Source organism: Macaca thibetana, chromosome 1 (assembly GCF_024542745.1).
Source record: "Macaca thibetana thibetana isolate TM-01 chromosome 1, ASM2454274v1, whole genome shotgun sequence".
Taxonomy (NCBI): domain Eukaryota; kingdom Metazoa; phylum Chordata; class Mammalia; order Primates; family Cercopithecidae; genus Macaca; species Macaca thibetana.
In genome coordinates, this window is record NC_065578.1 from 203,910,705 (window position 1) to 203,935,512 (window position 24,808).

At 43.1% G+C, this 24,808-nt stretch overlaps 2 protein-coding genes across 13 annotated transcripts in view; one reads left to right on the plus strand and one right to left on the minus strand.

The window, feature by feature from the left end:
• The window catches only part of NTPCR (nucleoside-triphosphatase, cancer-related), an 805,437-nt gene that overhangs the window by 250,520 nt on the left and 530,109 nt on the right, over positions 1-24,808 (plus strand). The window lies entirely within an intron of this gene.
• Positions 1-24,808, minus strand: part of SIPA1L2 (signal induced proliferation associated 1 like 2) — a 231,911-nt gene that overhangs the window by 27,766 nt on the left and 179,337 nt on the right. For 11 of the 12 annotated variants that reach the window (XM_050769653.1, XM_050769682.1, XM_050769708.1 and 8 more), the window contains 8 exons: positions 20,212-20,469; positions 18,270-18,353; positions 16,479-16,579; positions 15,999-16,102; positions 13,800-14,188; positions 6,982-7,206; positions 3,187-3,340; positions 359-578 (listed from right to left, as the gene is read on the minus strand). In XM_050769653.1, coding sequence (XP_050625610.1) covers positions 359-578; positions 3,187-3,340; positions 6,982-7,206; positions 13,800-14,188; positions 15,999-16,102; positions 16,479-16,579; positions 18,270-18,353; positions 20,212-20,469 — 1,535 coding nt within the window. The remainder of the gene's footprint in view (positions 1-358; positions 579-3,186; positions 3,341-6,981; positions 7,207-13,799; positions 14,189-15,998; positions 16,103-16,478; positions 16,580-18,269; positions 18,354-20,211; positions 20,470-24,808) is intronic. The other variant, XM_050769699.1, reaches the window with a different exon arrangement.

Below are 24,808 nucleotides of genomic sequence, written 5' to 3' on the forward strand. Positions count from 1 at the left end.
CTACCCACTCGAAAACCCACTCCTTACATCGGACTTTTCTTTCCTTTTTTTTTAAAATCAGGCTTTAGACATTCTTTTCCTTTATAGATATGATAGTTGAGATATGATGCAGAAGTCACTATTGGACTTGACAGAAATATCTAATATGAGTTTCTCAGTTGCTTTCAAAATAGGTAGTGTTACCTAACTTTTTCAAAATGTCCATTCTGGCACTCTGGAGCTTTTATATTTGAAAATTATTTAAAAGAAAAACACCAAATAATACACATTGAATAAAAACAAAAACAAACTCCCAAATCACGCCACCCTCAGAGCCCAGTGAGGCAGGAGTTGTGCGATCAGCCAGCCTCTCACTTACTTCTCAGGCTCCCCATGCTGGGTGTGGGGTGGGTCCGCGGAGGCAGCGTGCTGTGGTAGGGTGGGGTGGTGCTGAACAGAATGTCGTTGGGCAGTGCTTGGTCAAGCATGGAACTCCGGGAACTGCCAAAGGAGGACCCCCTCCTGTTGCTGCAGATGCTCTCATCCGACAGCGTGCGGTAAAGCGACCTCCTTGGAGACAGGTTCCCATAGAAAGAAAACTAGGGTTTAAACAAGGTGAGAGGAGGGAACAGACATTAACAAAACGAATGCACGGGGCTTGTTTGACTAAGTCCAGTCGTTTCACATACTATTGTGATAGCCTCTTTGAGTTTTCTCTCTTAGCTCAGGAATGCCAAACGCGGCAAGCAGTTGATCAAGGCAAATGCACCAGGGCTTGGATGTAGTTATTAGATTTTATGTTTTCCTCCTTTGACATTCTATGAAATATCGTCAAGACTTAGACATGCACAGCTTTATTAACTCTGAAATGTTAAATAAAACCTCCATAACCTTATAGCAGTGAGAGTTCCTGGAATTATATAAGGTTGCCATTTAAGGCAATAGTTATTCAAAGTCACACATAATACTGGTTTGATTTTAATTTGAAATGACTACATTGTAATATTAGGCAATTTCTCTACCAATCAACTACATGTGAGGTTCAATCTAATCCAAGTAATAAGACTAATTTTGAACACTGAAGCTTTGTAGGCCGCATAAACATGTTTCAAAAAAACAGTAGCAGTCCACTAAAGTCTTACTGTCCACTTAAAAGTATCACTTGCGGTCAGGCACGGTGGCTCACGCCTGTAATCCCAGCACTTTGGGAGGCCGAGGCGGGTGGATCACAAGGGGCAGGAGATTGAGACCATCCTGGCTAACACGGTGAAACCCCATCTCTACTAAAATACAAAAAATTAGCTGGGCGTGGTGGTGGGCGCCTATAATCCCAGCTACTTGGGAGGCTGGGGCAGAAGCATGGCGTGAACCCGGGAGGCGGAACTTGCAGTGGGCAGAAATCGTGCCACTGTACTCCAGCCTGAGCGACAGAGCGAGACTCTGTCTCAAAAAAAAAAAAAAAAAAAGGTATCACTTGCAAAAGTCTGTATAACTGTTGAAAATTGAGTTACAATAATGGATCATAACCAGACTTAAATGAACCATTAAAATTATTGTGGTGTTTAATTACAGATAGGGTAAGAAAAATTCTTACTAAAGAAATGAGTGGTCGAATACTCAAGAAAAGTTAAATCAAATTTGAATTTTCAACTACTTCCTTTGCATACTGAACCACATTCCTTTTAGGTAAACAATAGTAAAAGCCAGAATGTTCACATCAAACAAAGAAACGGCTATTTACATTTATGAATGTAGCAGTAAGTCTAAAAATATTCCTATTGTATGTGTTCCTTCCATTCTGTCAAGTCTTTCCAACTGATGAATGGTAACTGGAATGTGTGTGAGCTATAAAGTTAAATTTACATCATGAAAAGAAGGTGATTTGTCTTAGAAGAAAAAACACATGTCAAGAAGTTTAACCCTCCAGAAAGAAAAGCTGTGTACACTCTCTGTACAACAGTCTGCCTTTGTATCCAAGCTTATACAGTATCATGTACATGACTCGATACAAGTTTTTAGAAAAGACTCATTCTGATGGAGTTCTTATGGGATTCCCTCCTCACACACCACCAGCAGGTTCTTCAGAACTTGATTACAGGCATATTAGATTAAAGCAGCTTTGCAGTAGTGTCTAATTAGAGTGTTGTTCTAAAAACACAATTAGGTTAATTGCGGAATTGTTTTACTATAGGGAAGACAGAAGCACAAAGACCTGCAGTTTACCCTGATCATGGTCAGTATGGCAATACCTGATTTCCTTTTTCCTTTTCACATGAACAAGAGGGAGTGCTGGATTAGAAGTGACAGACAAGGACTCAGTTGCTGACTCTGGCACCAAGTATTTATGAAGAGTTCACATTTCACCATCTGGGGCCTCAGTTACATGCTAAAAGGGGTGATTGGGCTAAATCGCCTTTATTAAGTCCTTTTTAGTACTTTGAATTGTTTAGCAAAGTGGCTTAAGAGATTGTAATAATAATGAAACTAAAGCCAATAAGCAAGCTAACATTATCGAGGGAGTACTACATTGTGAATGACAAAGGTATGCCATTGAACTTGGGGTTGTGGTTTATAAGATTTAAGCACGGCCTTCTCTATAATTTCTGCATATCTCTAAACGGCAGTGTGCAAGTTCCAACCCTGTTTAAAATGCCCAGCAGTGTGCTGTCTAACTCCACTCCACTTCTGGAACAGGACTACATTTCAGAACAGATAGCTTGGAGCAGAGGCTAGAGGTCTGGAACGAAAGTCAGGCGGTGTGAATTTTAACAGCTACTGTTCACGATCACCAGTTCTGTCCAGGAGCTGTACCGGGCTCTTCTCACATGACTTCTTATCTTCACTGTAACTTCACAATTCAATTATTATGATCTCCTTTTTTTCAGATGAGAGCACTGAGGTCAAGAGGCCAAGTCACTTGCGTAAAGTCATGTAGCTAATCATTGCTGGAGCCAGGATTTGAGGCTAGGCCAGCCTGACTTTTAGCTCTATCTGAGATTTTAAAAACAGCCTTCTTAACCTCTCCCAGGCTCCCTTTACATACTGATAGAATCAAAATTGACAACAGTCAACTATGTGCAGTGAGTCGTTGGTGGGGTCATGAGAGATGAAGCATGTGGGAGTACTCTGGAAACCCTTGAGTTTCCTTTAGACTTTTTTTTTGTTTTCAGCGTTTCTGGTAACTTCAAAGCTCCGTAAGTCACTAACCTTTCTTCGCCCCTCCTCCACTAAGGGGCTGTCAGGAAGCATCAGTTTCAGAAAATCTTCTTTAGACAGAACATGTTGAGTCTCTGCAACGGCATCTCCCACTACTGTCTGATGCTGAGCTGCTGTGGACATGACATCCATCTCACTATACATCCTGTTGAAAACAATCAGAACGGAAATTAAGCCTATTTGTAAAGTGCCTGTAGTGGTAAGAATTAAAACCTAGTAACCAGTTTCAGCAACCACAAATGCATACAAACAATTCTTAGGTCTTTAAAGTCAGTTCACTTTTGCTGCATTTGCTCCAAATTCCCACGCCATGTCACATTTGTGAAATGAGCTCAACTACAAAGTTAGATTCCTGAATAATTCAGACACAAATCAGATCGCCCAGGATGAAAAAAATACATAGCCAACTTTTAAAATATGGCTGTGTTTTCCCTTTCCTAATCTGTATCAGAAAACACAGTTTCAATAATTCATCAGAGATTGTCATACGTCTTTTGATACAACCCTTGTGTGCTCTCGCGGCTGGACAACCAGAGCCCCGATGGCACCCAGGCAACAGAGAGGAAGCCACCCGAGGGAGCCTGGGGTTTAAGACTGATCAATTCATGTGTGTGCGAAGCATGTTTTATTATCAGCAATTTCACAAAGCTGTTTGGATAAAGTAGCTGTCTCCCTTAATTATCAGTATATAAAAATGTATTGACAGATGACGAAAGAGTGTCAAGCTGAATTACTGTTTTTAGCTCTTTTTCAGGGAGAAAACTGGGGAGTCATTCTAAAAAGGTTTACTCTGAAAATACAAGCTGAGCAACCAAATATTCCTGAAGACACAGTAAACAGTCAGTGGCTGTACTGTCAGTGGAGGCAAACGGTCTTTGCCACACAACCTGAAACATAACACTCGAGGAATTCATAGCCCACAGCAGTGAGCTGGAGGACAACCTGAATGTTATTGCTGTGTGCCTCCAAGATGACTCTTTATTTCAAAAGCTAGGCTATCTTGTCACTGTATGACAGCTCACTGGGAAATTACTAGAATAAGAAACATACACAAACATGCTCAAAATTCAGAAGGATTTCTCTAAAATCCTCTATGGCTTTGTTCCCGAGGTAGGACAGGTTTCCCTGTACCTCTCAGTTCTTGAAGCACAAGCTACAGTTACAACATGAACAAACAGAGGCTGTAAAAAAAAAAAAAAAAAAAGAAGAAGCTTTTCTTAACATTACTGAAGATTTAGTTGGTTTGTGGGATGGCATGACATGAAAATGGGAGCTTCAAGAAGAATCCAGGACGCTGGAAGGCTTTTGCATAAAAGTCACATAAGGAAAACAAAACAATGTAGTTTTTACCAAGACTGCATCCAAGAAGCGCCCAACATTTGATCCTGAGGTGAGTTAGGTGGTGCTCAAGAGCTCCACGCCCTATGTGTTTTGGGGAAGATGCGGGGAAAAAAACCCAGGTCCTACCAATAACTGCATGGATAAAAATATTATATCATAATTACGATGATGATGTGCTGTTCTAGTTTCTATATGTGTTTCAATAAAAATCGCTAGCTTTCTCTGCTAAACTAGTAATTTAAAGAAATTATCCAATGACATGTCATAAATATGTTCCAAGGGTTTACTCTGTGCCAGCCACTATGAGGAGTGAGGTAAGCAGGACATGGGGCTTGCACAGAAACCCCAGTCCGGGTGTGTGTGCATGTGGTAGGTATGTGGTGTGTGTGCTCTGCAGGCTGAGATGACCCATCAAGCGTGAAGTCACTGGAGGAAGTAAGTACTGGGCTAGCGGGTGCAGAGAACAATTCCCTTTGGGAGGGTGCTGGTCAGGCTCAGAAACTCACAAAGGGCATTAAGGCAGAGGGAAGAGCATGAATGGGTGCACAGAAGCCTGAGACAGAACGGCTCATTTGCTTATATTATTTAAAAATGTAAGACAATATTACTAACAAAATTAACAGTAGGGCTTCCACAATATGATTTTGAGAAATCACCGGTCTATGTGAAACTTCTGGAGAGCACAACTGATTTGTTCTTCAGTGCACAATGAGGCACTAAAAATATGATGTACTTGGCTGACTGTTTTCTAGGCAAATCTTTCAATGATCCAGTAAAACACTGTTTTGATAAAACTTCAAATCTAGTTAGTGCAGTCCTGTATGATTGCCTTGCCTTAGAAACACTGTGTTACTGGGCAGGGCCTGGGGCGCCTGCTCCATCTGCCAGGATGAGCCCGCACACTGACCAGGAGCCCTGGTCTCAAATCCCAGCACTGGCCTCCTGCGATAACCAGTTTGAGCTCAAATCCGCCCCATAAAATGCAAGTTAGGACGGAAGAACTTCTACAGCCCCTCCCCTGCCAGGTGCACCCAAAAACATGTGTGAGGACTGCCGTTTGCCCTTCCACACCATAGGGGACCTCAGGTGGGGAGGTCCAGCGGAGACACAATCTCAGTCTCCTCTAGTGCGCACACAACCTGTGACTCAGAGACGCAAACCCCCTTCTCACCTCATTCCTGACACTGCCTCGCTCTCACTGAGCATTAGCACCATCAAACCAGTGTGTGGAAATGCATAAACCCCAGGCTTTTGCATGAAAACTGTCCAAATGGGCTCCTTTCACACTTCCCTGACTTTCCAAGTGTCTTTCGCCTAAACATAGTACTACGGCGACATATAAAATGCTTCTAAAAATATTTCATAGAACTTAAAAAAGGTTTGGAATGAATTCCTGTGAAGCACTGAGAAGACTCTTATTAGAAATACCAATGTATCATTCTAACATTTTCGTTTATAATAAAAAGGGCTAGTTATCACTATGAAATTCCTTCCTAAATAAGTCATTTGCAATGACTGACATGATTTTTTTAACAAAAGATTCCATGTTCAATTTAAACTAAAAGAATTTTTAATTTAGAAGGCAGAATCGTATCAGCTGTATTTAAGACATAGGATCATTTTTTTAAGAGAAAAAGGTGATACTAGTTCACTGGCAAAGTGCAAAATCTAGAGGTTCTCTCTAAAGAGCCATCCCAGAGTGGGTGCATGTCATGCTCGGCACCACACGCCTGATGACGCTACTGCAGGCAGGTACAGCAGGGCACACAGACCTGGTAATTTAGCACGAGTATTCTGTTAAGTTTCTTTACGAAATAAGCAAACAGTTCGTTAGCCCCAACCAGCCTTGCTCTGCATTCTTCAAATGCTGTTTCTTTACCTGTCTCTTCACAGAGGCATCAGCATAGTCTTCACAAGTGTTGTAAGATGGGTTACCAGTATTTTTAAATCTTTTCTTTTTCAAACAGATACAAAGCATCCTTCCCTACGTGCCCACCACCGCCCCCAACCTCAAACCTAACAACTAAAAGGAAAATTGGAAGTCATGCTAAAATTAAGAAAAATACTTCTTCTTTTAGGATGTCACTTACACGGCAACTTTAAGAAACACACAGGACTCCGTGGGAATTCGAACTGCCTTTGACCTTGTGTATTTATAGAGACTCTATACTCACACCATCAGTAACATGTTACCATGACTTTTCTATTGCAGGCAGATTTGAATATAAAAGCAAAGAACACAGATTTCTTTTCATTTTTTTAATGTAAAAATCAAGAGAAGAATTTATTATAGAGAAATATAATCATCATTTAAAGAGTTTAAGAAAGATGTTTTTAGATTATTCTTCTTTAGTAAATGTATTTCCTTTGGGAGGAAAATACATTTGCTTAGTCAATCCCTACAGTGAACCATGCTGACCAGAGAAGAACAGCCAACCACCTTACCCGGGACATTCAGTCACTTCAGGCTCCTCGGGCGGTGGGCTGCCTTCTGATTTCTTCCAGCCGATGACATATTTGTTCACTGCCCCTTGTCTGTGGTAGGGCTTGGACATGGACCCGGGAACCTGCTGTCCACTGCTGTGAGACACGATGTAGACTTTGGATGAATCCAGAGACCCACTATTTTTTGAACAGTGAGCCGAAGGGCTTCCTGAATGGTGAGAACCACTGAGGAGAAAAACAGACAAAAGCTGCAATACCATCCGATTTCAGCAGTGCTGGCACACGGCCAAATTCAGAGCCACCAGGCTTTACTCAAGTCTTTCTCCGAGAGCAAAATCGGGCCCAGTGAGACAGATGGAGCCTTCTTTCTACCATGGAGCTTGCTAGGAAGCCTCATTTTACATAGGCTAAGGTTATTCACGTCCAAGTTGTATGCCTGTGGCAGGAAGGATGTTAAAAACGTGGCTGGGGAAATCTGATAGAAATATGGGCAACATTCCTAAACTGATGCTTCAAAAGAGAACAAACTCAAATGGTGAATATGTTTGTCGGAGACGGTGCTCAGACTCAAGTTGTCTCCAGGGAAATGCCAATGCAAACCGTAATGGAATACCATTACATACTCACCAGACAGGCAAAAATGGGAATGCCTGACAACACCCAGTGACCCAGTGTTAGTAAGAACCGGGGCAGTGGGTACGTTCCTACTGCTGGTGGGAGTAAAAAGTGCATGAAACGGTTTGAGCATTACCTATGAAGGTGTGTGCACCTGCAGAGCTTACGATACAGCAATTCTACTGCATGGGCACACATACAATAAACCCCTGCTGCACGTGCAACTGTCAATACGGAACAATGTTGATTAGAAGCACTGATTTTAAGAACTCCCCAATGGCAGCAACCAAAATCATCAATAGTAGAAGGATATTCGATTAATAACTATGAATGAATACACGGAATACTCTACGAATGAATGGACTGAGGCTACAGACGACTTGGGCAATCTCATGAACAATGTAGAGAAGCAGCCAGTGACAAAGAATACAATGATCATGAGCCAGTTTCTTAATAAAGTTCATAAACAGGTAAAACTAAACAACATGTCATTCAGGAAAATGTAAAGAAAATGAGGGGATGATTATCACAAAAGCCAGGTTAGTGGCTACCTCAAGGGAGAAGAGAAAGGGCTGTAATTGGGTAGGATGCAGAGAGCTTCCAGACACAGCAATGCTCTAGTCCTGAACCTGCTGGTAGTTACAGGGGTGTTTGCTGCATTAACATATGATACAACAGCAACAATACTGAAACAGACAGAGGCCCTAAAAACAATAAAAATTTTCAAGGTTAGTCATGAAGCTAAGGCCAGAAGGACCACCCACCCCCAGCTGACTGAGAAATTAAGTGGACAGTTCACCGCCACCAGAAATATCTTTTTCTTAAATTAGAAAGATCAACAATATATGTTTTATGAAAAAGGAATAAAAGTTCCTTTATAAAAAATGAAAAATTTTAAGAGTTTAAATTATAGGTCTAATCTCAGCGTTCAGAAAGGGAGGTGGACTTCACTTTCAGCAAACTTGACATGTGAGCGCAGTGCTAGGATTCTGGGTCTCAACACCAGCTCTGTCCCTTACCACTGCCAGACCCTGGGCAAGTTTCTTAACCTCAGTTTTCTCATCTGTAAATTGAGGATAGTAACAGTATCTACCTCCGAAGGTTTCTCTGAAGATAATCTGAGTTAGTATCAGTGAGGCACTTAGAACGGTGCGTAGCGTAGGGTAAGCATTATATAAATGTAGTTATAGGAAGTGACGCAGGAAAGGATTATTCACGAGTAGGAGTCCTTTCTACTGAAAGAGTTTAACACAGGGTTCCTGAGGTAGCAAGCTCCTCCAGTATGCTGAAATACAATCTTATTCTGAAACCCCAGGGGCGCACAGACCTTTTCTGATACATGTATAAAGCAAGTATTATAAAAGACAAAGTATAAAAATAAGAATGATATGAAAATGAACTTTTTGTAGAGGTTCCAGAGGAAATAAAGAAACAAAATAAATGGACCCATTTTCAGGGTCTCTGTGTTTTGGAAAACACTGCGGTTTTAAGTAAAATTAACCAAGACCAACAAACAAAGCACCTCGTCTACCTCTATGAAGAAACTTTAGTTGCTGGTGGCTGGTCTGGTGCCCTTGAGTTTGACTGGTGGCTCCCTCCCTCTGGGCACTAACTGTGAGTCTTGGGAAGATGCTGCATTGCCTCTTCAACGACATCCACACACATGGAACACCAGGTCAAGAGAACAGTAAAGCAACATGACCGAGGTGACCTGAGGAGTAAGGCAAGCAACCAACAGGCGTATGGAGAATAGGAGCTAATGGACTCTTGCCATTCACTGGGGTGCACGCCAGTTAGGGAGCCCTAACATGAAAACTCTGTGTCTAGATAACGAGCTCTGAAGCCCTGTATGTTATTTTCCCAAGTGTATTTTGAAAAATTTCAGAGCTACAGAAAAGGGAAAGGATAGTAGAATAAACACCCACATACCCTTTTTCTAGATCCACTAATTCCTTTCTGAACCATCTGAGAATTAGCTGCAAGCATGAAGACATCATATGCCTATGTTTCAGCATTTATTTCCCAAGAATAAGGACATCCCCCCATAGTTAACCAAGTGAGGATCATGTACAGGACGTCAGGCATTAATGCAATACTGTCATCTAACAGACAGTCCACTTGCTAGTTTCCCAGTTGTCCCAGTAAGGCTTATGGCCTTAGTTTCCCCATTAAGAACCTGATGAAGGACTGTGCACTGCCTTCCACTACCTGTGTGTCTCATGTATTTCAAAGCCTTGGATGATCCCCGAGATGTTTTGTTGTTAAAGACTGGGGCACTCAAAGTCACAGTCTAGTTAATACGCTGCACGTGTGTTTGTAGGTTACTCACCTTTCCCCCTTAAAATGGCCAAAGGCCGCAAACTCTATGTATTGTGCCATTTGTTTTATAACATTTTCTAAAAATTAGATTTCATTAAAAATGTCTTTTATCCCAACTGTAAGATATTTTAAAGTTAACTTGAAGAATAAACATACAGAATCCACTTGATGAGTAATATGGCACAATTCCTTGTTTAGTAGCAGTCATTACAGAAGCGTTCTCCGATGCTGACAACATTCTGGAATGTTGCCTACAAACTTTTCACGAATCCTTTCCTTCTGGACTAATGCTCTTCTTTCAGAGTTATACTGCCGACCTCCAATCATTTGTACCAGGAGAAAGGTATGGTGGCGTGAATGATGATAAACAGCCCAACATCCTATGTGCCATTTACAGGCGAATCCGGAACATGGGGTTTGTTTTTGCAGTTGATTTATTCCATTTTGCAAGGCCTTCGTTAGGTTAGCATAAATACTGCCTGGTATGCTGAGCTCTTGTCTAAATGCCCTGCCCTCGAAGAAAGAAAAAAATGTGTGTGCTGAATTACAAGAACTGAGCAACAGGAGAAAGCAGGCTGGATACATGCTCGTTCTGCTTAATAGATGATTCCTGTTCCCCTACCCTCTTCCTCACAAGAGCGTAACTTGTCCTAAAGAGTTTTAAGTCCTCCCTTTGCCTCCTTAGTACAATCTTGGAATTGTGCCATATACACAATTGTGTACTTATTTAACTCCCGGGTGGCTGCCAAGGAATGCGTGTGTGTGTGCTTGGGGCTGGAAGAGGCTGCTATGGTGTCGGTGGTGAAAAACCACAGTTAAGAATTAAGAGTACACCATATACTGATTGGGACTCCTGACACCGTGAACTGGGAATGGTGGATCCCACATTCCTCCTACTTCCCTATGTTACCTAGGCACTGGTTTATTAACTCCATCAACAAGCATTTATCAAGCACTTTTCCTGGTTTATTTCTTCATTCAAAAAATATTCAGATGCCTGCCATGTGCATAGAACCGTACTAAGTGCTGTGGATACAAGCGAACAAGACAGGCCATGACCCTATCAGCTCAAAACATGAATGCTCCAGTGAGGGGAAGGTAGCTATAAGTGACCTTCTTGTGGGAAGGAATATGCTGTAACACAAATGATTTTATTTAGGGGTGGGTGCTATGAAGAAAACAACACACAGGTCAGGGGCACGGAGCACTTGGAAGCAGAGATGTGGGTTTAAGCAGGATGGTCACCCATGTCAGTTCCTGAAAGTTTATTCTGCTCTTCGGTTACCTGAGCTACTCTCAGTCACAACCCAGACCCCCCAGCAGCAGGCCTCGGCTCAAGGGGACTGCAAGGCTGCCTGAACTGGGACAGGAGAGGAAAGTACGGGGCTGAGGGAGCCTTCCTCATGGCGGCCCATGCCCCAGTTGGGGTTGGCATTTCAGAGTTTGCAGAATCTTTGTGTGGCTTGATAGGTTGGTCCCTCATGCTCTAATGAGTCACCTACCTTTCACTCAACACACAGAAAACAAGGCAAATGCTGTAAATCCCATCCCTCCTCCTCGCCTCCTGTGCAGGTCGGAGGGCAGGCAAGAGGAAGTGTTAAAAAGATTCCATTCAATGACTGAATTCCACGCTGAGCAAAAGCCTAGGACGCAAGTTGAAATGTGGCTTCAAAGCCACCATCAATGAAGAATTACAAGAAAAGGGCAGTCAAGTGGTAAAGGATTCCACTCACTCAACATCTATCACTTATACAACAGCTGGGCCACATCCAATTCAGAGTAGCGGAAGAAAGTAGAATCAATCAGAAATCCAATCTAGCACTGTCATATACTTTCTAATAGTCTAGCCCATTACATTTGCAAATGGTTAAGGTAGTCATGAAAACCCATTTCAAATGCCAGTAAATATCCCTACCAAATATCAACAAATGAATGTGCTCCGAAGGCAGTCTCCATAGAAATTTTACTTAATAATAATAATACATAACTCTATTTGTGATGTCAATGACATCTGTCCAAAAAGGTGTCATGAAATTGGCTTTTTTACAAATCATCTAAACCTTGAACTAGATGTTAGCAGGTTGTGCAATCCCGAGATGGTTTCTACAGTATGACCACCGTTCCTGAAATTCAGCCAGGAATAATTCAGATAACCAAATTCACTGATAATCCTTAATTATTATATTAGTTATTAGTACTAAACCTATTTTAAGTCAAATTATTAAATAGAACTGGTAAAAAAAAAAAAGTAGTAGGAATGTCTATTTTGAAAATAATCTTCATATCCCAAGCTCCCTCTGCATGGTGGATATGCATGATTTCTACTCTCTGGTGTCCACTCCCCCTTCTTCAGGTCAAATAATGCCCTGCTTCTCTTCTGGGGCAGTGGCTGTATTTGCCATTCCTCGGTTGCATGGCTTGGTGAGAGGGACTGACCCCCCAGCCCAGGCTGAGGGCCCCAACTGCCCGAGGTGATGCTACCCCCTAACAACATGATTGGAGCTAGGAGCATGTGAGGAGATATGGGAGTGGGGGGGTTGGCTTTGGAGAAGGCAGAAACCTCTTTCTTCTGCAGAAACTACAAAAGAACCACTTTCTCCCTGGGGACAGAGGACCGGGACTGTGGCAGGTCTGCAGGTGGCACAGCTGTTTTCAGCCAAAAGAAGAATGCTGAGATTTTGGGAAATGGTCATACGGAGTGGGAAGGTGGAGGCAACCTGGTCCTGGGCAGTATCATTTTGAGCTGCTGGGTCAAGCTGAACCTTGCAAGTGCTCAACTTGTTGGTTACATGAGCCCCAATATGACCCTGGCTACGTGAACCAATCAGCATGGAGTTTCTTTAACTTGTAACGTAAAGTTCCCTGAATGACACTCAGTATCCCCTAGCAGTGGTGGGGTGAGGGGGTCTCTGAAGGGGAGCCTAAGGAACATAAAAAGCCTTTCACCGTGATGGCTACAGGTCTGCCTGGAGCACCATCATTTGGAGAAATGCTCCCTCACAGCACTAGGTACCTGCAAGAAACATTCCCATTCTTAGTTCCACTGACTCCGCCCTCCAGTATTGTGGGCAGGACTCACAGAGTAACTTGGAGCTGAATCAGGGAAGGCCTTGGAAACAAGCAGAACAATGACACTGGTAGTTGCTGTGAACAGTTAAATCCTGTCCACAGCAAAACTGAATAAATCCATTTCTTTGTCCTTTGCCTAGTCTTTGAAAGTGAAGGCAGAAATTGCAAATTAGGTGTTTTAAAACCACTGCAGAGAAGTATGTCCAACAGGAGTTTAAAACCACTCATAAGGAGATATTAAACATCCACACTTAGAGTACTTAGAACACAGGTGCTTCACACTTAGCTAGTCTCTACTGAATGAACCCCAGCTGCAGAGCTGAACACACTTTCATTGTCAGACACGTGATCTCAGGTCTCCCCTGCTGTCAGGGCTGTAGAAACAGGGAGGAAGTGTGTGCATGCCCTCACGGCAGGGAGCTACATGTGCTCCACGCACACGCTGCTCTCATGGCTTCCTACTACTATGGTCTGAAGATTAGTGAGTGCCTCCAAAACATGTAGGGACAACAGGTTGAATTAGGAGAGAGACGTAAGTGGCCTGACTAGAGCAATTAATATCTTTACTGACTTTTCACTCAAACTTAATAGGAAACAAAACAAAACAAAGCACAAACAAGGGACTTACTAACATGCAAGCTTTCACATTTTCATGCTGTAGAAACAAGCCCTTCCTCTGATGTCAGACAGCTACGAAAAATAACAGCAACCCACCCGATGCCCCTACTGCTTATAGTTCAGGCTTCTGCCCCACCCCAGCAGGCAGGGCCCAGGTGGCACCAGCAGGTACTACTCTGCAGTGCTGCGGGGCTTACCTGGAATGAGAGGATATCTCACTGAGATCGCCCATGCTGCCTTCCGCGGCACTGCCGGCGGAGATGGCGGACGCGTAGCCATGCACAGAGTATAACTTGGCCGGCTCGTCGTCAGGCCCAGAGACGTCAGCAGCGTCAGCCCACTGCTCGGCCCGGCTGTGGATCAGGGACCTGCTGCCTGCCAGGTGCACAGGGCCGAGGATGGTGGCGGGCATGCACGGGGCCGTGTCGATGCCACTGTCGGTGGAGGCCCCTTTGATGTAGGTCAGCCCCAGTAATTCGGGATCCATCAGGTCGCCAGACCCAAAGTGCTTGTCGTCACTGTTGCTGGAGGTGTTGCTGGAGAGCGTGTTGCTGCTGGAGTGACTGGAGCAACTTTTATCCCCAATCTTGAGAAGAAAGAGAAACAGAGAGTCTTCAAGTGAATCTTGAACTCTGCTGCTTCTCACCCTGACTCAGGGAGCTGCAGGCCATGGGATCGTACCTGAACCCTTTCTACTCACTCTTCAATGTGGGCAATGACGGGATTTCCTTTTTCAAAAACAACCTGGTTTTGTGCAGAAGTCTCTAATTCATACTTCTTCCCATAATTTATCTAAGTTAAATGGATATCTTTAAGTCTTTAATTATTTGTGCAAGAAGCACAAAAGTATGGCCACAGTGTCACTAGCAAAGAAAATAATAAACAAAGGTGATATAAACTGGGAAGAAACTGGAAAATTTATACAAGGAAGAGAAGGGCCACTTATTAAGAAAATGCTTCCATGACAAATTATAGTGCCAGCCTTGAGTTTGGGGGAGAAGACTCAGGTTCCAGTCACAAAGGTAGAACTTTCTGGTTAATCACTTAACCCTCTTCGTGCTTGTAATACTGAGCTTACATGATTCTTGTATGGAGCAAATGAGATAATATATGCAGAAGCACTTGGCTGCTGCGAAGTACACGGTAAACACGAACTCTCTCTCTGAGACAGCCCCAGTCAAACTGCGTCCCAAGCCTTTAAGAAATGGGATTCTCTTTAGAGAAAATAGGTCTGAAAAAGAGTCAATGCTTTTGGTTGGGGCGGGGGGTCTCTGGAAGACAAAAAGCAAATAAAATAGAAGAAATGTCACTGTCTGTACAATGTACTCATATAGACATGGCCTCTCTTCACAGTCTGGGAAAAGCAACAAGATCTGAAGCATCGGCAAAGGGCTTTGGAATCATAAGAACGAGCCAGGCCCTGGTAGATTTTAAAGCAGTTTGGCCTTACCTTTTTTTATTCCAGTCTATCAGATCCTTAAGCAAATCACCTCGACCTTTTCATCATACACTGATATTCTCAAAACTATGCCCACACCATGTATCCCTTTGCTGAAACCAATATGAGAACATTGTAAAGGTAGATTTAAATAGATACAGCGAGGCTGACTCAAGACAAGGTCGTGGTCACAGCTGAGGGAAGAAATGTCGTGTGTGTTTGCTAAGGGACAACTGCAAAGCTGGCTGCTGACACATTAAGAAAGAAGAAAGACATAACTTAATTCAGGACCTTAAAAATTATCTTCACCTGAACATTTTCAAAAATAAGCCACTTTAAAATGTTGGCTTTATTTTAATAACCAACAATTCCTGTTTCTGCATTTCAATGGAAGTTTTGTTTCACTGAGCTAGTCTCCCTCAACGCTCACCTCCCAGGGTTTCTTCAAGGGGTAAACATGGCAACACATGCAAAGGACTGAGAACTACCACGTGGGCACTGCTCTACCCTGACATGTGTGATGGACAGCTGCCGCCGTGATGATTAAATCGTCTGTGACTGTACAGTAAATGACTGCCTATGGCAGAGTTCCTCTGACCATACACATCACTTAGCGGTTTCTGCTTCTGTTTTCAAACCGATAATGCTTCTGCCACTAACTAAATCGATAAGTGGTTAACAGATTACAAATGGGAACACGATTTAGTAACTACTGCACTGGATGTTGAGGATCAAAAGGCTGAGGATATAACTTTGGCTTTGCCACTCATTTGTTGTGCAACCTTTCTTCGAGGTCTTTTATAAATCAGGAAGATAGTTTCCTTTTTTCACCTCACCTCTAAGAGCCCTGCGAGGTAATGTGGTCTTGAGCATCCCCAGGAAGCAGGCTGTATCACTGTGTGCCAAGAGAGATCAGTCCTGGCGAGGCCAGTGAAGGGCTTATGAACAAAGGACTTACGTGAGAAAGCTTATTGGGGGAATCTTTGCAACTTCCATCTTTCTGCAGAGCTCTTTCTTTATAGGAACTCAGGACTTTGGAAGGTGGGCCATGCCATTTGTTTTCTGTCACATAAAGAGAGAGGAGTTGAATTTCCAATTTCCAGTATTATCAAAAGAGTAAAGAAAACCAGAAGTCAGACAAGTGGTTTGGTAAACATGAACAGGCTTGTGGTTCTAGGCCTTTCTGGTCTTACCGATGGATATGCCACAAAAGTAAACAGAACCACCACCATTAAGTGTTCACTTTCTGCAGGTGCCACAACCACAACCAACCATGACCACACCCCCTCCTGCACCTGGAGACCCAGCTGATCACCTCAGCCTGGCGCACATAGGCCGAATGAATGAATGAATCAAATGAACAAGTGATGGGAGAGGAGGGGGCAGGGAGGGGGCAACGGGGAGCAAGGGCGGTCAATTTCCAGGAGTTCCTTATTACCCGGGTGCCTGCTTGTTTCCATGGTGTCTTCCCTCTCCCTGGCTCCGTCACATTCCAAAGGGCCTGAGCCCTGGTGTTCGAGCAGTAGAGGGGACTGGCACCTGAAAAGAACACAGAGCTGAGCCTGCCGTTTCTCACCGTGCCACCTGCCAGCATGCACACGGGAGTGCTGGCTTCCAAGTGGGCTATGTGAGGGAAAGCCCTATCCAGGAGCTGGTTTTTTGGCAAATGAAAATGCAAATTGTCAGCTCAGCCCTGCCAGAGAAGCTAAAAGCATCTGAAATTGTGGGATCTGGTTTAACCAGAGGGTCAGAAAAAGCAGCTAGATGACAGCCATTTACAGATAAAGAAGGGCTGCTGAAACCAGGAGGTTGAAGGACTGTCCAGGATCAGACAATGTACCTGCAAGCTAAAGAGGAGGTTGCATTTTTACATTATGCTTAGAATACATGGCACTGACATATCTTTATATTAAATTTTTCTTAAGAAAAAGAAAGGGCCGGGCACGGTGGCTCCTGCCTGTAATCCCCGCACTTTGGGAGGCCAAGGTGGGCAGATCGCTAGGTCAGGAGTTGGAGACCAGCCTGGCTAACATGATGAAACCTTGTGTCTACTAAAAATACAAAAATTAGCCAGGCGTGGTGGTGTGCGCCTGTAATCCCAGCTACTCAGGAGGCTGAGGAAGGAGAATTGCTTGAACCCCAGAGGCGGAGGTTGCAGTAAGCTGAGATCATGCCATTGCACTCCAGCCTGGGTGACAGACTGAGACTCCACCTCAAAAGAAAAAAAAAAAAAAAAGGAAAAAGATTAACTCTAGACTACATCCAAGTAGACTTTGTTTTATGACAACCCCAAATATGAAAGAAATAAGTAGAAGAAAACTTATTCACATTACAAAGTGATCCTTATTTACAGAATTCTGGCTGAAGACCTTGATTTACAGAAAAAGCCCAAAAAGGTTTTACCGTTTATACAAAAAAGAAAACCAAAAAAGCCAACATCAAAACCTCTCTTCTCTTAAAATGCAATGTAATTTAGAAAGTTGCTTGACATACAACTTTTAAGAACTCCATCATCTAAGGGAAGGAACACACATAACTCAGACTACACATGTAGAGAGATTTCTGCGTGCACCTGCGGGAGCAGTGATGTAAGCTGCTCCTCAGAGCGGAGTCCTTCCCACTGACCAGCCATTGTCTCCTCTCAATCAGTGTGACCAGATCCTAACTCCAACCCAAAGCAGCACCAAGTCACAGTGGCCCCAGCAGACCTGGCGCTCCTCAGGGGTGCACCCTGGCGCCACGCTCTCTCTTCTCTTCCCAGAGGTGGTGGGATTGGTCCATTCGGTGTCTTTGTTCACGGAAGTCCTCAGGCTTTGCCTGAGCTGCTGGCTCCTGGGGACTGCATGGATACTACAAAGGGCAGCTCTCAGCTAGGTGTGCTGGGGCAAAAAAACCAAATGCTAAACCCACTTCTCTGATTTTGAGCGGCATTGCCTCATCAGCAACTTAAGTCAGGGGGCAATTAAGCCCTCACATCCTTAATTTTCATGTTCTGAAAACCTTTCCTCATCAAAAACGAAAAAAGCAGGCTGAGAACTAGACAAGTGAGCACTACCTATATAGAAGCAATGAGCTTTCCAACCTGGACAAGTCGCTTATTAAAAGCATGTCTGGCATTATTATATTCCCCAAATGGCGCCAGGTACAGCAGGCACACAGTAAACGCTTTTGAATGAGTCACGGAAACAGGTTCTTCCCAGTGGATAACTAAGGTAAAAATGAGTGGTACCCGTCGTAGCCCACGTGTGGTCTCCAGGGTCCGCTCCCGCCGGGTCCAGGGTCGCTGGAGGATGACTGGTTGCTGGGCGAGCTTCTGAAAGGTTGAGCACAGTCATTAACACGGCACTGAACTATCTGCCAAGCCCCTTGACCTGGCCTGTTTTGTTTCACAAATAAATTTACTTTGGGAATGACAAGGAGAAGGAAGAAAAACATATTGCCATGTGAAACAGAATAAATCATGGAAAAATAAACTAAGAATCGGTGATGCCAGGGGATATCAGGTGGTTTATGATTGGCAATTTGTCCTAGGAAAGAGGTATGACAGGACAAGCCTTCACTGTTTAAAGATTTAAAGCACAGATAATGATTCCGTCCCAGAGAAATACAGAAGAACAGCAATACAATTCCCGAGAATACAGAATTATGAAAACATTACTAATTCTTATTATGTGAAATTTAAAACAAGTCACGTTTTAGTTCTATACTTAAAACTTATGCAAAAAGAAAAACCTAAATTTGGCAAAACCATTTATTTTCACACATCTCTTGAATGTAATCCTATTTATCTTTTTTTCAGACATGCAAAAATGAAAAATACTCATGAAAACTCACTTGATGAAACGTGCTTGCCAAGTTTCCCTTTTGCTACTAGAATACTTCTGGTTTTTTCCTATAATTTACTTAAATTAGAATTATTTAATTTTACTTTAAGTAAATTTTAATTTAATATAATTTAAACTATGATTATTTAAATTTACTTAAATAAGGGAGGTTCTGCAGACCCCCTTCCTTCTACATGTTGCCCCTTTTACCAGCGCTATCTATGTATATTTCTTTGAATATGGGAAAGTTATAAACTCAGCAGACTTTTGAGTTAGGAGACACAGAACCAAGATGATTGAATGTTAAATTAAATTAACACCTCCCCTGCATTCACTCTGGAAAGAATAAAAATTGGAGAAGGGAGAGGATGACCACAAGTTTTATCAATTAATTCTGGTTAATATTTATATAAGCTTTTCAATTAATTCTGGTTAATATATGTAAACTTACTAAGTGCAAGGCCCAGTTCTAAGCATTTTACATACATTGACCCACTCAGTTCTCCAAACTTCCTCATTTGGTTCATCAGATGAAGAAACTGAAGGTTCAGAGAGGATGAGCACCAGGCCCATGGTTACAGTACATCAAGTAAGTTAGAGCTGTGATTCCAGCCTGGCTCCCAGGCCGTGGTCTATCAGACCAGAGCCTGACATGTCATAATTGAGAAAACTCATGGCATTACTGTGGCCTATATGTTACATAAAAGTTAGAATAAAAGGAGTAGGAATTAACAACAATAAGAAATTTATTATTTTGCTTTGTTAAAATGATCTATGCAAATTCGGCATCGGAAAACCCTCACCAGCTTCTAATGGTATTGGATTTAACTTTTAAACAAGTGTATGCATTCTTTCTTTGAAAAAATCATTTTAAACTCAACTCACTTTGCTTAAAAGGAGAAGAGCAAAGAGGAAGTCCTAATGAGCTTGGAACCTCTTAAAGTATTACTCACATTATGATGATATTTAAGCACTGATTGTTCAGTTTTGTTTTATTTATGCTCAAACCTGTTCACACTTTTCTAGAGGCTCCAGCAGAATAGTTTCTGGGGTACCTTTCCCATCTTGGGGAAGAGAGCCAGTGGACATGGAGGAAGGCTACGAGATGAAGAGGAAAAATTGTGGCCCTGGTGGGCAGAACCTGCATTTTACTAGCACCATCTCGGGGCCAGGAGAGTGCCTGACCCCAGGCGCCACTGTGTCTGGGGCCTGCCCTGCTACCTTGCTTGCCAACTTGTTGTGAACAAGCTAACTCAGAAGTGATTACGAAAAACCCTCCCTACAATGTCAAGTTCTCACCCCAGTGATTTACAAGGGCCGCCCTTGAGGAAACGGAACCAGCATTACCTCGTGCCATCGGGCAGCTTCCGGTCGAAGGAGGTGCTTCGAGGAATGGCGGCCTGGGCCTGCTGGAGCAGCTGTTGGCATGGCAGCCGGTCGGGCGTGCCGGGGATGGGGGAAGCTCTAGAGAGGGGCTGCAGGGCAGGAGTGGGCACCCGGTGCCACGTGGTGTTCCTCCTGAAGGGGGTTTTATACTCGCAGGGGGTGCCCTCGCTGTCGAGTTTATATTCCACCAGGGGGATCCGGCAGAGCTCTGAACACCCTCTGTTGGGCCAAGAAGAGATGGTGAGAAGGGAAGCTCGCAGCTGAGCCGTCAGCATGGCTTACTCACAGCTGGGCCCATCAACACACATCACGTGGTGTGTGCCTCTCCCAGCTCCAAGTCAATGATGCAGAGCGATCCACCCTTAGGAGCATCTCACCTATAATAAAACCACATTCCCACACTATTCAATTCCTCTTCTGCCAGCAATGACTGCGTCTAGAAATTAGAAAGGCTGTTTGTGGCTTTTTTCCTGGCTGCTGTGCAGCCACACACATCATCTATGCTGGTAACCTGCTAATACAGCTGTATGGTTACTAAGATGTTCAACTACCAGAGCGTAAGGAGCTGCTGTCCCAAGACCCCCAATACACAACCAAAAAAAATTAACACCTGGCACAGCAGAGGCCTCCAAGACTTCAGAGCGTAAGGAGCTGCTGTCCCAAGACCCCCAATACACAACCAAAAAAAATTAACACCTGGCACAGCAGAGGCCTCCAAGACTTGTAGGTTAAATATTTTAAATATATTTCTGGAGATAGCAAGTACTATCTCTGGTAATTAGAAATTGAAAGTCCAGAGACATTAAACACCTTGTTCACAGTTACTCAGCAGGACCAAGACTGGGCCTCTGGTCCTCACATTCACTCCCAGAGACCGTAAAAATAAGACCCTCTAAGCAAATGTTCGTCACTTTTAGGGATGATGGAAATATCCATTATCTTGCTTGTGGTGACTATTTCACGCATGGGCCCAAACTCATCAAAATGTATGCTTTGTATACATGCAGTTCATTATGCATCAACCACACCTCAATAAAGTTGTAGAAAAAATCTTATTAAATAGAAAGAGAAAAGCTTCCTTTTGTCTGATGCTTTATTCTTCAAGAAAGTCTTTGGTTAAATGCAGCATAACCAGTCTTAGTGACCAAAAGAACTAGGCCATGTCTGTGTTCAACATATGGGAGTTGGTGGATTCTAAGGTTTCTCTATCTTTCTCTGGCTGTAGTTCCTCCTTATTACAAACTTTGTATGAGATTTATCTTCCTGAAAACTTCAATGTCTCCTTAATGTCTTTCAGGCACACTATGTACCTAGCACTGTCTTGCCCCCAGTCCCTCCACAGTCACATTGCCCACACAGCAGACGCCAGAGGTGGCTCAGAGAGCCACTCAGAGTCCTCTGAGCACCGGAAATGGGCTTGTGTTTGGAGGAACACAGTGATTTCATTTTCATTCATTTAACTTTAAAAACTGATACTCTGATTCATTTTTTAAGTGTTTAGAATAACTTGGGTATGTGAATCTATGTTTTCAACTTTCCATTTTATGAAATATAAACAACAAGTACTCAGGATAAAATTTAGCATCTGATTTGAGATATGCTGTAAGTATGAAATGTACTCCAAATTTCAAAGACATAATACATAAAATAATGTAAACTAATAATCGTTTAATATTTTTTGGATGTTGAGATGATAGTATTTTGAAGATACAAGGTTAAAATATATTACTAAAAATAATTTCACCTGTTTCTTTTTACTTAATATGGCTACTGGAAAATCCAGATAAAATCTTTCTATTTGACAGCCCCCTGTAGAGGAACCTGGCCTGCCACAGCTCTCTGCATGTTGTCTATCTACCCCCAGCTGGCTGATCTGTTCCAGCCATGCATCCTGGCAATCATATCTCCCAGTTTGACCCAAATCTCAACTCAGATCTTGCCTTCTCCATAAGATTTGCTGATTGTGCTGCAGAGTGCAAAGGATGGTAAGCCATGGTACAATTTGAAAAAGGTGTGTGCTCTGCACAGATGTCCCGAGAGATGCAGACCCCTGTGCAGAGAACGGCTGAACTTCGGCGCTCCCTCACCACTGCAGGAAGGCACCTTTCTGACACAAGCCATGCAAGTGCGTGCAATAACCCCGTTCTTGGCTATGGGGGCCTTGTCTATTTTTAACCAGGATGGATCAGTATGATCCAATATCATGGTTTTGGCTCTGGCTAGTAGATGGATATTGCTGTCAGGCATTTCATACATAAATTCTGTCTTTCCAGGTAATTAGCAAACTTCTAGGACAGAACTGATCATATCTTTAACTAATATGCATGTGTGGAATCAAGAACATTGAACATGGGTGATAAATAAGCTTTAACAGATTAAAAATACTTCATTTATATAACCTGAGCAGATATTTTAAATTATAGTTATATTAACATAATCAGGAATCAGAGTTACAAATCACTTTCTTTTTCTTTTTTTTTTTTTTTTTTGAGACGGAGTCTCGCTCTGTCACCCAGGCTGGAGTGCAGTGGCCGGATCTCAGCTCACTGCAAGCTCTGCCTCCCGGGTTTGCGCCATTCTCCTGCCTCAGCCTCCTGAGTAGCTGGGACTACAGGCGCCCGCCACCTCGCCCGGCTAGTTTTTTTTGTATTTTTAGTAGAGACAGGGTTTCACCGTGTTAGCCAGGATGGTCTCCATCTCCTGACCTCGTGATCCGCCCGTCTCGGCCTCCCAAAGTGCTGGGATTACAGGCTTGAGCCACCGCGCAAATCACTTTCTAATTGAGTCTGACAGAAGTGAAAAGCACATTTAGTAAAAGCTATCACAACTCAGGGAAAACCTGAGTGTCCACTATGTGAAAGTCAGGTGTGGCTTTGAGTTACCATGGTTACTCTCTTAAACAGGCATCACAGCTTCCTAAAAGGTCTCCTGCTAGACAGCTTTCCCATATGCTCAGTGATTAGTCAGGTACTTAAGACTCTTTAGCCTAAAATATATGATTTAAGTCAGCTATCCCTAAGGTTCCTACCAACTGCACAGTACAAGGCGTACTGTTAACTTGACCAAAGTCAGCCCGCAAAGCTAATTGGTGCAGTTTGGCAAGGACATGGGAAGACTAGATAAGTCTCAACTTTTGAGTGCCGGGCAAATCATTCCAATTTACCCTGTTGGCAAAGCAGTCAGCATCCCAAGCCAGTGCCTCTCCCTAGACATTCCAGAGTCGTCAACAACAACAACACTTCCTAATATTTGCCCTTTGAGAAATCTACTAGAACAAGGGATCACTCTGTTAAAAAGCAGAATTCCACTGTCACCATGGTATAGTAAAAATTTCAGCCTTTTCTGAAAATCATCACAACAGAACAAGGAGGACAGGGAGAACGCGAAACAGAAACAACCTCAACTGCCAGCTGAATTTGGAGATCCCTGAGACTCTAATACACAGGATGTAAAGTTGGAGGTGAATGAAGAAAGGTTATGGTTTAGCAGAGCAGAGGAAGGTGTGCAGAGGAAATATCAGTAGGAAGGAAGATCACTCACTGTCCTTGAGAACCCTAAAATGGTGCAGGGATGGGAAGCACCAAGCACTGCAGAAGGCCAAGTGAAAAGGGAGATTTAGGCCTAAAAGTTACTTAGAAAGAAGGAACGGGAGTTCGGCCCTAGGCCCTGAGGTCCACACAGTGCCTGGCCTCGTCAGGCAGTAACCAATCCTCTACCACAGTGGGCAAGAGCAGTGGTTTTTAGAGAACAGAAAAGATGCAGAGTCAAGGGTGTGAGGTGCAGAGAACAGGGATGAAAACGACAAGCCTAAGGCAGAGATGAGACCCAGGGTCACTTCTCCTTCCCTGAAACTCGGCCTCAGAATGCTCACCAGCCCACAGAGATCAAAGAAGACGGTTCTCTAGAGAAAAGACAAGCAGATGTAAACCATCCAATCACGCTGCAGTGAAGCTCATGGAGCAACTAGATTGCTGAAGAAGAGGAGGAACTTATGAGAGTTAAAATTAAACATTAAAAAATCCAATAGGACAGTTGGAAGGGAAACTGAGAAATTCTCTCAAACAGTTATGAGAGAGAAAAACTTAAGAAAACTGAAGTTCAATTCAAAAAGTCCAACAGCTACCAGACATAGCTATCACAAAAGAGGAGAAAAAAAAGGGGGAGAAATTATTAATAGTATATGAACATTTCTAGAACTAAAAGATATGTAAAACTGGATTAAAAGGTCCAGAGATTACCCAGCTCAATGAATAAAAAATGGTCCACATGAAAACACATCATTTGGAATTCAGACTCCTGGGTTAAGGAAGTAAGCCTATGGTTCTGGGGACGGGGTGGGTGGGAGCCTAAGTGTCTAAGGACCTGGGCGTGGAATAGTTCCATTCTTCTCAAGAACAATACTAGAAGGTACAAAATATAACAAAGGAAATGCTTGTAAAATTCTGGGTGAAAGTGATTTCTAACTTGTCAAATCCATAATGCTTGGAGCTTGGGACAGAGAAAGAGAAAAAAAAAAAAAACAACATCCTAACTTTTGACTTGGGAAACCAGATTGATG